The sequence below is a fragment of the Mercenaria mercenaria genome, chromosome 14 (genome assembly GCF_021730395.1).
Source record: "Mercenaria mercenaria strain notata chromosome 14, MADL_Memer_1, whole genome shotgun sequence".
NCBI lineage: Eukaryota > Metazoa > Mollusca > Bivalvia > Venerida > Veneridae > Mercenaria > Mercenaria mercenaria.
The window spans coordinates 26,945,972-26,963,191 of record NC_069374.1 but is presented as its reverse complement, the minus strand read 5'-3'; the positions used below and the strand labels follow the sequence as shown (position 1 = coordinate 26,963,191).

Below are 17,220 nucleotides of genomic sequence, written 5' to 3'. Positions count from 1 at the left end.
GAGCCTACAAATAGAGACTGATATAATAAAGGAGTGATAAAAGTTTCAAAGCCTTTTGCCAAACACTTTACACAAAACGTTGTGGTACGAAAAAACTTAACCAAGATGTGTAAGTTAAAAGGGGCCATAATTTAGCCAAAAACCTTGAGAGAGTTATGTACACTTGTCTAAAACAAGGTGATTGTACACACCTGTTGCAAGTTTCAAAGCTTTTTCTCAAAAGACTTTGTCAAAATATGGACTGGTACGAAAAACTTTACCAATGTGTAACACCGACGCTGTCGCCGTGGTGAGTAGGATAACTCTACTTATTCTTCGAATAGTCGGGCTAAAACACTAAGACCGCAATGAAATACCATTTGCATTTTTCTGCTCTTTATTAATGACGTATTCGATTATCATATTGTCAAATGTCGGGTTCATGACTCGGTGAAACCATGTTTGTTTTGTTGTTTGTTTGTTTGTTTGTTTTGGGTTTAACGTCATTTTTCATCAGTATTTCAGTTATGTAACGGCGGGCAGTTAACCTGACCAGTTTTCCTGGATTCTGTACCAGTACAAACCTGTTCTCCGCAAGTAACTGCCAACTTCCCCGCATGAATCAGAGGTGGAGGACTAATGATGTCAGACACAATGTCGTTTATCAAATAGTCACGGAGAACATGTTGAGTTTCGAGTTACAGGTCACATGGGGACTTTCAAGCTATTGTGGTCGAGAAAGACCAAAGGGGTCCCTACGGACATTTCGGGCACAGATGGTCATCTGGATAGAACCGAAGACCTTCCGTATGCCAGCTGAATGGACTCCCCACATGAACGTGATCTACATCTAAAACGAGGTTCAAACCCAGCCGTAGTGAGGGCAAGTGATTTGAAGGCATTCGACCTTAATCACCCGACGACTTCGGTTCAACTGCGTGATCACATTGTAGCCGCATAAATTCGCAGTGCACTCAGTTTCAAACATCCCACGACGGACGTTCAAAGTAGGTGCTTATAACAAAGCGTCAGAAATAGAACAATACTATGTTCAACATTTTATTTTGCTTTGACAACTCTCTCAGAGTTAACAATTAATATGGCATGTTAAAAAGTTGTTGCAACTGGCCGAATACATGTATAAGTATAGACAATAAAAATTAATTAAACGTGACTGGCCTTTTTGAAAGATCTATTACAATTATAACAAATCCCAGTTTTAGGATGCAGAAACAGATAATAATTGACTAGTAATACAACGTGCAATACGCAACCAACCGGAAGTATGATTAGATGTATTGCCTTGTCACTTACGGTCTCATTTTCATTTATTTTCAAGACAGATAAAACCGCCATTACGGTATTTTCAATATAAATCACTGTATAAAATACTGTCATTCTTACTCTTGCTCGGGTATCATTCAAGTTCATGAAACATAAAATGCTAACGTAAGCAAAAAATACGTAATACAAATATCGTCCGCAAGTTGATGTTGTCGTCCCTTCCAGCTTAGGCCGCTCTTTGATACATATCCACAGAAACATGACTATGAAATGCGCAGCTGAGAAAGATAGACCGATCCAAGTATAAACGTGGACTAGAAACAGCGTTGTGCAAATAAATCTCGCCGCCAATGCTGACAATACAGAGCAAAAGAAGAATGCAAATCCTATTATCTTGACATCTTGCGTGCCCGCCAAAGCTTCTCTGTTACATCGATAATAAGCTGCATACGTCCAGGCGATACTGATCCAAGATGACAGTAGATTTAGTACTGTAATATAATAAAGAAGTAATCATAAACATTTCATCAATAAATATTTACTTAACACTTTACCCCCAAAGAGCACAGATAGTGACGGAGACGATAGAAACTTTACTTCGGTTGTAGGTGCGGAGGACAGGGTAAATGATTAGGTTCCGCGGTAACGAGGCTCTGTCAAGTTTCCGCAAAATTAATTAGGTGCCAACAGCCGGGTATAGCCATTCACAACTACTTCTAGTTTTTGAATACCGTATTTCTGATCACTTTTATTTAAACAAACCGCGGAATATGTACGCCCACAAAGAGAAACGGCATGACGTTTCAAACGTGATAAACAACTAAAGTTTATTATCTTTAGCGTAATCGCGTTTTAATCTCTTTCGTAGTGTTGTCTTTCCTCGCGTCTATATTTGCCAACGTCTATGTGTCGCGCAACAACAGTAGAACGTCCGGCAGTTATAATTCTTACGGCGGATCACGTCATGTAACAAACAATACGAGATATAAGATAAAGTTAGTGAGTGTGAGAAATGGAAAAATGTAATCTTGAGCTGCAGGGTTGTACTGACAAGGGATGGTGGCAGATTGGTGAGGAGTGGTAATGACTGGGGTAATGGGGTATCAGGGAAGAAAAAAATGAGCTAAACATCTAGGTTAGTGTGAGAAAAAAAAATTGCGTGGATGTAGGTTGAGGGTACGGGGTGTAACGGGATAGGGCTAGTCGTTAGGGATTGTGTTTTAGGTATACTAAGAAGCAATTTAAGAATTGATAGTTAAAGAAGTTAAGATAGCTCTGCACGTCTGGATCGAATTTTTTTTCTAAAATGTAGAATTTGATTTATCTCTGATTTTTCAAAACTTCAGATTATACATTGAAAATAAAAAAGATTGGGTCGTGTGCTTGATTTTGCGCAAGATTTATTTGAAAAAAATGTGGACCTCACTCAACATTTTATAATGGGAGTCTATGGGAAAATCATAACTTTCATAACATTTTCGTAAATAGAAATGTTTCTACAATGTAAATTTTGATGAAACTTCTCACAGTTGCAAATAAACACATGGTCTACAATGTGTTGAAATAAAATATATAGGTCCGTGTGCTTAATTTTGAGATATGTGACCATGATTAAAGTGCACTGTACATTTCAAGCTAATTTCAAGACATTATTTTGAATTTCTAACGTGTCATATGTTTTATTATCATATTTTGACTAGAAGTATAGTAATAGTGCTATTGTAATAAATTTACTCACAGGTTGCCATGCATTCATAAAATGGTTTTCATTTCTGTACGCCGAATCCAGGCTTTATTCTAAGTTTTCCGGATAAATGACGTTACGCCATCACTTCCGGTTTATCAAACGTGCAGAACTACCTTAAATTGTCAAAACTTTAAACAACACTTACTGTATCCGACCCCACCGACCTTGACCTCTGGAGTATCTTACCCTAAACCAAATGATGTCTGTCCCTAACCAAGACCAATCCTTACGTGGGGTTTGATGATGATATGGGCAGTTAAACTTGCCAGGAAACCTTAGTCAATACCTGACCAAAACTGACTTTGACCTTTGAGGTACCTGACCCCTTTACCTCAAGATGTCTGTCCTTTACCAAGATTAACTCAGGTTTGATGATAAAAGTGGTAGTATTGATGAAGATATAGTCTAAGAGAAATTAAGCAATGTGCCATAAAACTTTAACGTGAATGCGTCATCGCCAGACTGGGAGCAATAGCCCCCTTATTCTTCTAAAAGTCAAGCTAAATTAAATATACAATGTTACAGACCAAGTTTGATGGAGATCCATCAAGCACTTCATGAGAAGAATTTGTTTGAAAGTAATTTAATTGTTAGTTCTAGTGGTCCTAAAAGAGGCCAAGTGCTTTCCATATCAATAAAATTTGGAGATGATCTATAATGATGCTATCGACAAAGTTTGATGAAGATCCATCAAGCGGAAAAAATCGATTACTGGTATTTTTATTTTTAGTTCTTTTGTCTTCATATTAGAGGCCAAACGCAAAAATTTGAACAAATTTGGGAGAGGACATTACAGTGATGATACACACCAAGTTTGAAGAATATCTATCAAGCAGTTCACTGAATGAAGTCGTTTAAATATTTTTTTAGCTCTAGTGGCCCAACAAGCTTAATAGCGGATCATACCAGGGTGCCACTGACCAAGTTTGGTGTAGTTCTGAAAAAAGTGTGGAGGAGGGATGGACAGACGACAGACGGTGAGCGATCACAATTTGAACAACATTAAAGTGATGCTACAGACCAAGTTTGATGAAGATCCATCAAGCGGTTCATGAGATGAGGTCATAAAAGTTGTTTTCTATTTTAAGCTCTGGCAGCAAGCTGAAACATTTGAAAACACTTGACACAGGACAATGCCAAGATCCTAATGACCAAATTTGGTGCAATTTTGAACTGTCGTTTCAGAGAAGATGTCATCTAAAGAAGTAGTGGACGGACAGACGACGGACGGATGACGGACGATCACAATAGCTCTCCCTCAAGCACTTCGTGCTTAGGTGAGCTAAAAGCATGGGAAACAAGAAAGAAACAGACCGTCTTGGAAAAGAAAAAATAATAGGAAATTTTTAAGATGTCCATGCTTGTTACACTGATAGTATTCTGCGAAAACTTACATAAAATTTATATATTTCAGAAAATTTAAATTAGTGTTGTTCTTAATCACAATGCTGGTTTTGGCGATTATTTCTACATTTAACTTGCTTATCTTTTCATACACAAATACATTTTGTTTATATTAACATAATTATTACGAAGCCATGCCTACCTCTTAAGAAAGTAAGCTCCAGGTTATATGCATAATACAAATACAACTGGACAAATAACTGCGGTGCTGATTCCATAAAGGCATTGATAAAATCGAGCATAAAACAGTCCCTTTTCTCATCCCTGGCTCTATTTTTATGCCAATCCCTTGTTTTTCTATGCTGGTGTCCCCCTGGCGTATTGTCATTCTTTACTTTAGGTATACGTTTTGCTTTGTAAACATGTCGCATGTAGGATAAAGCACTGAAACAAATAAAAAAAAAACAAGAGGGTTCTGCCAGGCCCTGTTTCGCTCACTTGACCAAGTTCTTACCGCAAGATTACTTAGTATTTAATGTGGCTTAGATTTCACAGAGACAAACATTTTGGCCATGTTTTATGTAAATCAGTTAGATCATTATCCAAGTTTTTCAATGAGTTGACCTAACCTTTTATCTTAGGTACCCCACTTTTGATCTTGACCTAGATTTCATACAGACAAACATTCTGACAAAAATTTATGATGATCAAGTTGAAAAAGTTGCCTCTAAAGTATAAACAAATGATTTGACCCAATGACCTACTTTTTTCGTGACCCATTTACTTTATCCTACATCTTAAACAGACAAACATTCTAACTAAGTCTCCTTTAAGATTAGGTAGAAAATTGATCTGACCCAGTGACCTAGTATTTGACCTAGATAGTACAGTTTCGAACCTAACCTTAATTTCATAGAGAAAAAGATTCGGACAAAGTTTTTTTTTTGAAGATCAAGTAGCCTCTAGAGTATTAACAAGGATTTTTTATTTGACCAAGTGACCTTCTTTCTTTAATATCTCAGGTTGCCGCGTTTTGAAACTAACTTTTATTTGAGGGAGACTAACATTCTGACATTTTTTATGAAGATCAAACTGAAAATGTGGTCTCTAGAGTGTTAACATGTTTTTTTTCTATGATTTGACCTAGTGATCTAATTATTGAACTTGGGTCAACCAAATTTAAACTTAATTAAGATTTAAACGAGACAAATATTCTGACACTGATTTTTGATAATCAAGTAGAAAATATGGCCTTTAAAATGAGATTGTCTAATGACCAAGTGACCTAGTTTAAGACCTCAAGCAACAGCTTTCATAAAGACAAATATTCTGACATATGAAAATGAGGTATAAAGTGTTAAAAAGGTTTTCCTATTAACTGACCTAGTGGCTTAGTTTTTGATCCCAGATGACCCAGTAACGAAAGCGTCTGAGATTTAATTGAGATGGCACATGGTGACCAAGGTTCATTAAGATTTGGCTATAACTGTGACCTCTAGAATATTAACAGTCATATTGTTGACGACGGACGACGTCGGACGCCGGACATAGGGTAATCACAATAGCTCACCCTGAGCACTTTGTGCTCAGCTGAGCTAAAATGCATTATCTAAAAGAATAAAAAAAGCAATTAAATACAGTATAAATATTTTCGAAAGTCAAAAAACTTCATAAAATGAATAGTAATAAATTGATTCAAAGGTGGTTTAGATTTGATTAATTAATTAATTATCAATCTAATTATAAATGTAACTAGTTGTTCCGCTCATAAAGACTTGCATGTGTCATGATTTTTCGACACTGCATCTTTGAAGGGACTGACCCCAAGATCATGCAACTTGAAAAGTTTAAGGTATCACGAAAGTATAGCTTTATTTCTCAAGAAGGCTTTCAAATTTAGTACCGATAGATTATAAATTTAATATGGAAACACATGAGAATTAGTTGTACAATTTTTCCATTCAATATTGAAAAGCGTTTGTCACGTGGCACCGAAGGTAAACTGCCTTAATTATACAACTTCATATGAACGGACGTTAAGTATGAATCCTTCCGTGGTGGATGATCAAAATGGTAGGCATGTTTTTAATACCAAGGCATCCTGGGTTCGATTCCCGACTAGTCGTAATTAGTTTAGAAACAAAAACTTCTGTCCTATTGTTCATAATATGACAAAACTTAAAACTTTACGGAAGGATCGTCAGCCAAAATTTGGAGTCCAATCTCTTTAAGTTGCCAATATCTTTTTCGACATGTAAATATCTATAAAATAAACAGCAAAGTCTGCAGTATTAACATGAAGTTTTAGAGGATATTTGTTTGTTTCAGTGTAAGACTGAAATACCTTGCACGAGTGAACCCCAGATGCAATATTTTGCATAGCAACTAGTGAAAATGTAAATTATGGTGTTCACGTTTGTTCGTTTGTTTTGGGTTTTACGCCGTTTTTCAACAGTATTTCAGTTATGTAACAGAGGGCAGTTAACCTAACCAGTGTTCCTGGATTCTGTACCAGTATAAACCTGTTCTCCGCAAGTAACTGCCAACTTCTCCACATGATTCAGCGGTGGAAGACGAATGATTTGAGACACAATGTCTTTTATCAAATCGTCACGGAGAAAATACGCCTCGCCCAGGGCTCGAACTCGCAAACCCGCGATCCGTAGATCAGATATTTTCATCTTAACCAATTTTCGTTTTAGTTTATGTTTTGACTAAACTGACTGAATTTACAGTTTCGTATCAGTGAAAAATATATTTCACTGCGAAATGACTAGATATGTTTCACTCTAATATATAGATAATTCATTGAAAAAAAAAAACATGTAATAAAACGCACTTACAAAGTGTACACGTAAATATTCTAATACAGAAGAAGAATGTCTTATACTGAAGTACGCTCGTTTGTATATTTTAGACATTTATGAACATTTTTGTTAGTGAGTTCCTAAAATGAACAAAATGGAGACTGCTATATTTCAAAATGTTATTAACCACTTTGAGGCTCATAAAAAATACTGGCCAGCAAAATTATCAAACTGGGTTTGAACAGTTCCATTTAGTGTATGATAAAATATATAACATTTACCGAATGATCCGTCCAAGTGTTAAACCTCCTAGAATCAATCTGCACGTGTTTTTGTGTCCCTGCTTTCTGTCCAGCCATACCCAAGATACATCCATAATGGCCATCAAAACATGTGGAATGAGAATACAGCTCAGTGTGATCCAAAACAGATTGATATCTCCTGCAGGAATAGGTAATTCTATTTCAGTATTCATGACATACCTTTATAATCATTTTGCTATTAACCCTTACCTTGCTAAATTTCTATAATGAACTGGTCCATCTTTCAATTTGGACAGTACCATTAACTGTTGAAAGGGGTGCATATCAAAAAGATACTGACTGAATGGCGAACAGTGCAGGTTATGATCAGACTGCACGGATGTGCAAGTTGATCATGATCTGCACTGGTCGCAAAGGCAGAATCAGTCGTGTCGATCTTGATAAGGGTTACAATACTATTATTTCCATGAGGTTTCTAGAGAACAATTAATTATCTTACAAAGTATTGTTAACTCCGTACACAACATAGGGGAGACCGGGGATAGTTGTTACATTTTTCATATTTTATATTGTATCGGATGAATTATTTAACCGATTTTGTCCAGCTTATTATCTTTGTAAAGGTCAATCATTGCAATTTTCAAATTTGTACTATTAATTCTAAAACGAAGAATATTTCTATCCGATAAAGATAGTTGTATCATGTTGGTGGAATGTAACAACTTCCCCCACCGTTGGGGTAAATTGTTACAGCGTCTGGGGCAAATTGTTACAATAAGCAATTTTACAATTTTACAAAGAATTTACATTTTTACAACACAACAGTAAACATACAATGCTTTCCAATCTGTTTATAACATGTATAACACAGCATTTTCATTTCACAAATGAATCATTTCACCGGGTAGGTAGTAGAGCCTTGGAAGTTAAACAAAACCTTGCGAATTTCAAACCGTACAGGTCCATACTCCATTTTTTCAGCATTAATGCAAGCCTGAACAATGCTATAGGCCCCTACTATTTACTGAAACTGCTTCTTGTATTTTTTGTATCTATTTGCATGTATATAGGCAGTACAATATGGTTAAATCAAAACATCTCTTCCATTTCTCCATCATATCCACAATGATGACAAATAGAACGATGTTTACATCTATCTGCATTTTTCTTTTGTTTTGTTGCTTTCTGTTCTTTAGTTTTGAGCACTTGTTTTGCTCATTTTAGCAAATTTTCCACAGTTTCATGGTGAATTCTTATTTTACTATGTTAGCACTCTTTTCGGGTATATCTGTCAGAAGAGCTCTTTTACATTCTTTCGCCATCCAGCAGTCATTCTAAATTGGCATTTCTTACCTGGAGAAAACGCAGGCCTGTTGTAGTTGTTCGCTGCTCTTATTGCACTATTAGATTTTATTGACGCCACTTCATTTCTATTCACACCAATCAGGATAAGATATATATATCTCCGCTGAATACGACATCTTCATAGGCAAATTGCAATAATGTATGTATCGCCAGAGGAGCTCTGATGGTTTAAGATGGCAAAGGTGCAAAGGCAGCTACACAAAGTCGACAATATAAGGTAGCGCTTTATATCGTCAGTTACATTTTGGCCATTTGAAAAATCTGTATAGTAACTGGCATGGTCATTTCACTTCATTTTCAGTAGTATGCGCGTGGGGTAGTTGTCATCTCTGCTATTCAATGTAACTACAGCATAGAGCCAACAATGCCCATCCCCATATGCAGCTTCCTGGTTCAATCAGGCATTTTACTTTAACAAAAGTAGTGTTCTGGTTTCCCTCGTCTCAAACAGGAAGGTCTAATACTGTTGTTCCAGTCTCAAATAATGATTCTCTTGTGAATCTTCTCTTTGGGGTCAACTGGTAGTATGTACCAACGTGCCCCGCACTAACTGTAACAACATGCCCCGACCCCACGACACGTGACAATATCTAAGGTAGACAACTCAGAGAAAGCATGTAACCTCTTGACATTTTGCGATTTTTAGCACAATTCCTTGCTTAGTCCAACAACATTTTTAAAGTTTTATATATATATCAAGTGTGCACATGAACCAAAAATGTCTGAAAAACTCGAAAATTTACTTACGTGGCCCAAAATCTAGCTTTTTGTTCTATTTTTCAAATAACTGTCACCAAGTTAAACAACGCATCCGTAAAAGATGGCGACTTTTAAAACTAACAAACACGCATAATCTGTGACTTTATATGATGCGTCATCACTTCAATATTTGCAATGTAACAACCTACCCCATGTAACAACTATCCCCGGTCTCCCCTACTCACATAACTAAAACGTTGAAATGCTTTAAAGGTTGACAAGTCACTTTTAAACAACATCTTATGAAACTTTCCACTTTTTGAATATTGTGTTACAGATTTATTAAAGGAACATAAGACCCATGACGCAGAATAAGATAAGATTCTTATTAAAAAGATAAACATTATATTTGTGTAAGAGTTTGTAATTACTTCCCCCAAGTTAATATGAAAATATTTTAAAAGCGGCATATTTCTTTTGATGTCAATAAAATACCTATACAAATGTAGTTATATATTTGCATTTGATAGATGTTGGGATATTTTAAGAATATGAACACAAAGACAAGTTTTCATTGTAAGGTCCTCTCGCAATCTTGTTCGAATGGTAGCGGGGTGGGGGGAACATTGCCAGGATGCTACAGATCAAGTTTGGTGTAATTCTGACCAGTAGTTTCAAGAAGCTGCTAAAGCAAAAATGTTGACATCGCACGCCGGATGAAGGACAATCCTGGTCTCATTGCCCAGATGAGCTTACAAAAATGGTCACTAAAATTACTTTGTCGGAAAAGAGGCGTAATCTTGTACAAAAAAATAGAGTTATGTGGGAGGCCTGTGTGTTTACTGTCAGATCATCACAGTGAACAGTGTTTCAATTAATTCCCTCAAGTGGTTAACTGCATGCAAAAACTTATGAAAAATTGCTGTCGGAAAATGGGTCATTTTAACTTTGTAAAAATGCTTAAAAAAGGAAGACAACATTATTGCGAAGTGCATGTCAGATTATCACAGCGAAGTGTTCATTTCCGCAAATTGTGACGGAGAAATCGGGACGTGCGAACGGCTGTGTACAACAGCTATTCCTATCTTTTACTCAAATTACATTAGTTAAGTACTTTAAAGTAATATTACTGTTTTCGAGTCTAAAATACATTCAGAGATCAAAGGAATAAGGATTAAAACACTAACCGTTTTCCCTGTAGCTCACTGCAAGGCGAATATCTGACGCAATGTCCGAAAAATAGATGACCAATGATACTACAGGAAATATCAAAGGTTTTGTAAGCTGCCAACAGTTTGAACTTTTAATTGTTTTGCTTTCATTGTTCAACATTGGTGACACAGACGAATCTTTTTCATCAGTACTATTCAAAGTCAATTCATTTTGAGGTGCCACATTTTCATCACATTCAAAATGACTCATTTCGTATGAATTGTTGCCTTCAGCTTTTTTAGGCTTCGTAATTTGTCTAGCTTGATTAAAACCATTTGAAAGCATTGCGCCGTTTGGGGTTTCATTATCTTGCAAATAAAACGCAACACCATTGTCTTGCATATTATGTTCCGATGTTGAATCAATGTCATTGTCACATTCAATCAATGGAGGCTGCGTGTAGAATGTTGAGGATGCAACGGGCTGGATTTCTGGCTCCTCTTCCAGTTGCAAACTAACTCGGGAACCCTGTATAGCATCAGAAAAATCATCATAGCAGGAACTGCCGCGCGAGCTACGTGAGCTTTCTTTCTCCTCGGGTTTGGGATGGCGTTCATCGTCGTCAGTATCGCTTAAATCTTCTGGTTTGATTGAACATTCCAATGTTACGTTTTCATCTCCAACAGGTTTATATATTTGATTCCGGTGATGCGCCTTATTTGCTGTGGAACCATCTTTCTGACTCGGTACTCTAGAAAATAATGTCCCATCTACACCGTCTTTTCCGGTACTGTCTAAAGAATGATTTGCTAAGGATTCAATGTTATGCTGTTTACTTGGAATTCGCGAAAACAGAGCACCGTCTACGTCATCAAACCCTTCATCTGAATTTTCCTGATTTCGTGTATCCATTACGTCTGTCACAGCTAATCCCAATTACACTGAGCAGGCGGGTCTATCAAATAAAAAGTTTTATGTATAATACATTCTTTGATATAAATCAATACTTCTAAGTTCTAACTCCGTAAGAGGTAAAGTACCAATTTTACTTTTGATTCATATCTCAACCGTCGTATTACCCGGAATTATACCTTTCTCCCGTTACTTATTCTCCTGTTAGTTATGGGGAGCTGCGCGAATCGCGACTGTATTATAAATATAGAAGATTAAACATTTTGTGTCTTTTCATATTGCATGCATTCGTTGAATAAACTGATAAAAATGCGAAGCACTCTCGATTATTTTATCATTTTTTTTTTCAAGGAGTTTGGAACACTGAACGTGGAAAGGCAGAAATGTAATATTCTCTTTATCACACGTTAGCTTTTCTTACTGATACATCAAAATTTCTTCTCTTTTTTTCCTATATAGACAAAGTAAACAGAAGAAACTCGTCCAACGTCCCCTACACTTAAATTAAGATTAACGTATTTTTACTGACCTCAAAAACAAACGGTTAATAATTGTTTGGTCAATATTGATGCTATCATAAAAACATGGTCAAGAATAATTCCAGCACTTATTCAATTCCTTTATATTCATAGTAAATGAGTTCCATTTCCTCATCCTATAATATTTGTGATCACTGACCAAACAGAGGCATCGAATGCCTGTCCCGTTTTGAACAGTCGCGGCTAGCTAAGCATACCTTGTACGCTTGTGCCGGATTAAGTGTGCTACTTTCGATTTGAAATCGATAACATTTTTATTAAAGCTCTTTCATCTGTGACACGTTGTTACTATAAATAAATAAAAATGACATATGTAAAAGATCTTTAATGAAAATAAAAAAAAAACATCAGTCAATTTAACCATCCATTAATCAGAACCGTCTAATAAACATACATGATAAATACCTTTTTGATGATAGGGGAAATAAACCCTGAATGTTCGTTCTCCACCCGAAGCTAAACGCACACCATACCCCGTTTATTTCCTATTTATTTTTAATCAGAAACTAAAAACGCGTAGTCACCTTGTTTTAATATCTTTTTTTTCATATATTTATAACAGAAAGAAGAAAAACAACCCACCAGCCACAGTCATACACAATGTACTTCACATTTCATTAACACGCCAATGCACATTAAATAGCAACTGTTTCCCTAGAGCGTTAAAATTTAATGTAGCCAGGTACCAGTAAATTATACAGAGCGTGACATACCGTAGTGTCTATTTTAAGCATGGTGGGATTTTTTTTTCGTGTAAACGTTATATGCAACATTACTATTTATAGATTTAAAAATGACTTTTTCGTACCATTTACAAATTACATGACTAAGCTCTACATCTTTTTGCCGCATAAGCAGTTATATGGAAAGCCACGGCTGTCTTAAAAGCTGAAATGTCATTAATATATTATTTTGATAGTTATTTATAATAAGTAGATACATCTTTATATAGAGTGGTTGTTACTTTATATTGAGTAGACCTATCTTTATATAAACATGATAAAGTTGATTGTTCTCTCTCTCTCTATATATATAGTGTTTTTAAAGTGGAGAATCATTTGCCTTTATAATGTGTGGTTACATCATTTAATTTTTTTTATATTAAGTGGTTATATTATTATATAAAGTGCATACTTCTTTATATAGAGTAGAATTATGTCATTATACAAAGTGCATACTTCTTTATATATAAAGGGTGTCCTTATATAAAGTGCATAGTTCTTTATATGAGCCGCGCCGTGAGTAAATCAACATAAAGTGTGTTTGCGACCAGCATGGATTCAGACCAGTCTGGTCAGGATGCATGCTGTGTTCGCTAATGGATTCTCTAATTGCAGTAGGCTTTAAAAGCGAACATCATGGATCCTTACCAGACTGCGCTGATGCGCAGGCTGGTCTGGATCCATGCTGGTCGCAAACGCACTATGTTGGTTTTCTCATGGCGCGGCTCAATTTATGTTATATAAAGTAAGTACTTCTGTATGTAAAGTGGATTGTTCTTAATAAAGTGTGGAAATGTCCTTATTTTTAGTAGAAAAGCCTTTATATCGTGTGGTTATGTTATTATATAAAGTGAATACTTCTTTATATTAAGTGGTTATATTATTATATATTTAAAGGGCATACTTCTTTATATAGAGTAATTATGTCATTATACAAAGTGCACACTTCTTTATATGTAATGATTTTGTCATTATATAATGTGCAAACTTTTTTATATAAAGTGGTTATATCCTTATATAAAGTGCATAGTTCTTTATATGGAGTTCAAATGCCATTGTATAAAGTACGTAATTCTTTATATAAAGTGGACACTTTTTTATAAAAGGTGCTTATATCATCATACGAAGTTCATACTGCTGTATATAAAGTAGTTATTAGATTATATAAAGAGGATACTTGATTATATAATGTGATTAGGTCATTATGTGTAGTGGATTGTTCATTATATGGACTCGTTATTTCTTTATATAAATAGGTCCATTTATGAGGGTGTGCATTTACCGCATCACCGCCATATAATTCGCGCGGGGGAATTCGCTCTTTTATTGACATGGACACCCTAAATAGCTGGCCTTCTTTATTCCATATAAAATTGACAAATTTCCAATGGCTGCAGCACACAACAGGACCCATTTTAAATGGGGGTCATTGATAAAAATTGAAATTTGGCCAAATGAGGGTGGAAACTGGCTATTTGTATTAGAATTTGATAGAAATGAATGACAAGTTTATTGTAATTTTGCCGTTGAAATGGATAAAACCCCCCAAAAAAAATCACATTTTCATTGTTTTGTGTGTATTTTTTTAAACAAATGCAAATTTGTAGTCTAAATATTGCTGATTTCTAGCAGTTAGAGGTTTTTAACAATTCAAATGTGTAAAACCGCCGTGGGGTAGGTGACACTCATGTGTTACTCACTGCGCAACACAAATGTCGCGGCAGCTATCTTTGGCTAAATTTGACGTGTTCACATAGCTACAGATAATATAAAATATTAAAGAATGTTTTTTTTCTTTTTGTTATTTTTTTATTTGTCAAAAGTTGGTTACAGCATATAGCATATAGTATATGAACTATTCTATAAGTAGGTGATAACATACTAAGTTATTTGAAAAGTTTGTATTAACTAAAACTTGTATAAAGCCCTGACCCTTTCCATGTTAGATTTCTTTAAAGAATTTGTCTGTCCAATTCGGACAGTACTATCGAGAGATTAAAAGATGTTTACCAAAAGATACTGACCAATAGGTGAAAAAACAGCGCAGATCTTGATCAGACTGCACTACTGTGCAAGCCAAACAAGATCTACACTGGTCTCAAAGGCAGAACCAATTGTGTTAAACAAAACAAGAGTCAAAGCAATACCATAGTATAATAACTACTAGTTTGAGCTAAATAAAGGGAAATAATTCCTACAAGCATAATAAGCTAATCAAAACACAGTTATTCATTTTTCTTGTTTGTAATACCTACTTCTTATAACCTTAATAAAGAACAAAAATTAAAGTTACCAGATCGGCATGAGAGGCTATGCAAAAAAGCTTGAGAAAAAAAAGGGATGAAGGGACAGAAACAAAGTAGGGGTTGGTGGTGCAGCACTGGGGAGATTCAGAAACGAGCTGTACAAAAGAAAGATCAGTTGTCTAGTGAAATCAGAGATAAAAATTCTTTCAGAAGGTTTATTTTATATCTTAAAGAATGTTGGTATCAAGTTAAAATCTTGTTGTTTTTTTTTTCATGCAGTAAGGTTGTTCGTACATTTCAAATAAAACTGGCACTATCTTAGAGAAAAAAGTTTTTCTTATGGGTATACAGACACTAAAAAGGAAAATGGCGCGAAAAAAGTGCTAATCGCTTAAAGGCAAATTCAAATAGTTCTCAGCTTTTTTTCTATGGAGCCTTTTATCCCTTATTTTCTTTGCATGTTTTTTTTAAATGAAATTCAAGAAAAAAATCACACATAAACCATATATAAAGGGACAATGGGGATATTTTAGAATGGATTGGGTATATTAAGAGCACATTGGATAATCTTGGTTTGTCAAATGTTTGGTTAGATCTACAAGCTTAAAGACCAATTTGTTGAACACTAACCAACACTAGTCAATGTCTCAATTATCGTATTTATAAAGAGGATTTTGTTTTTGAAAAATATTTCAACATTATGTCATTGGATCTAGCTAATATTTTTTTTTTGTAAATTTGGGTGCATGAATCACAAATTACCTATTGAAAAGGGAAGATTTTTTGATATACAGTAGATAGAAATTCAAGAACTTGTAATTTATGCAACCAAATACTTTATCTTTTTAAAGGGACTGACCTTCAGATTTTAGCTAAAAACGACCTGTCTTTAAAATTGAAGTTTGGTCAAATTATGAATATAAGAGTATGAGGTTTTGTTTTTAAACTGTCTTAAAATGCCAAATCAAGAAGAAGAAAAAACAGATGCACATGTCGGGAATCGAACCCGGGCCGCCGTAAAGGTAAAGGTAGAAGGTAAATTTTATTTACCGTCGCTTTGTGAAACAATTAACATAAGCTCTGTAGAGCTTTTGACAGCTTTTGAGCGACCCTATTTTAACAACAGTTAAAACCAATCATACCTTACATCTCTGTAGAGCTTTTGAGCGACCCTATTTTAAGAACAGTTAAAACCAATTATACCTTACCCCCAGCAATTTGCTGGTACCCATTTACAGCTGGGTCGACTGAGGCAGTCGTGATAAAGTGCCTTGCCCAAGGACACGCCGCAATGGGAGTAGCCAGGATTCGAACCAGGGGCCTAATAAGCTGCTGTATGAATACATACGAGGTTATAATCATGCAGACCTATGACCTCGAAACTCTCACCCTGGTCTTCGATAAATCTTTATTCACAACGCTGTTATCCGGTGTTTAGATGACCAATGCGACATAAGACCAGTTTTCTCCCAGTTGTAAAACTGGTAAGATTTCCTGGACCCTGTATAATAGTTAATGTAACAGACAAGTGAAGACGTATAATTTATCATCGTGTCTCGTTAAATATCCGCGCAGAAATATTGTCAGTACCGACAAGCTGAAATAACTCTGTCAACCTTCATCTATAATTTCGTTCTATAATGACAAAAGACTAAAGAATAAAAGTTGTTGAGGATATTTCATACCTTGGTATACTTTTTAGTTATAATGGCAATTTCTTAAAAACCAAAAGCAAGACTTAGGCCTAAAATTTTTTTTTGTTTCCGGTAACATGCTATAAAAATTAGGGTAGGTAGGTCGGAATTTTTTTTTTCGATTTTTTTTATTAAAGGTCCAATACTAAGGAAAGTGGACATTTTAATTTCTTTTAAAAAGCACAGAAACTATTTCATTTTATTGGAAAATGAAAGTTGGTATGTAGAAATTCGAAATAAATCGCAGTATATGTACAATTATTTTTCTATGAAGTATGAAGAAAGTTCAGGGCTAGCGCTGGGTTGAAAAAAGTTTGAGCCAATTTTTTACGCCGCGGATCGCACGCCCATCCGCGTGTCCATGACAGGGTTTTGGTGGGGTTCACAGGGGGCTTTGCCCCCTGAAGCTTTCAGGGTCTAAGGTATTTCAAATGCTTAGATTGCAGCAGAAAACACATTTATCCATA

General features: G+C 35.4%; 1 protein-coding gene across 3 annotated transcripts; it reads right to left on the bottom strand.

Annotated features, from left to right (window-relative positions):
• Window positions 1-1,024: 1,024 nt before the first annotated feature.
• On the bottom strand, window positions 1,025-12,745 carry LOC123527094 (XK-related protein 6-like). 3 transcript variants are annotated; one of them, XM_045306369.2, is made up of 5 exons: window positions 12,674-12,745; window positions 10,676-11,595; window positions 7,443-7,602; window positions 4,557-4,798; window positions 1,025-1,754 (listed from the first exon to the last, which is right to left on the bottom strand). In XM_045306369.2, exons 2-5 carry the CDS (start codon window positions 11,550-11,552, stop codon window positions 1,144-1,146), a joined length of 1,890 nt encoding a protein of 629 aa, XP_045162304.2. In that variant the 5' UTR covers window positions 11,553-11,595; window positions 12,674-12,745; the 3' UTR covers window positions 1,025-1,143. The 3 variants fall into 3 exon arrangements, with proteins under 3 accessions (XP_045162304.2, XP_045162303.2, XP_045162306.2); XM_045306368.2 differs by lacking the exon at window positions 12,674-12,745 and adding an exon at window positions 12,497-12,667; XM_045306371.2 differs by lacking the exons at window positions 4,557-4,798; window positions 12,674-12,745 and adding an exon at window positions 12,497-12,667 and having other exon boundaries at window positions 1,543-1,754.
• Between the last annotated feature and the right edge of the window lie 4,475 nt (window positions 12,746-17,220).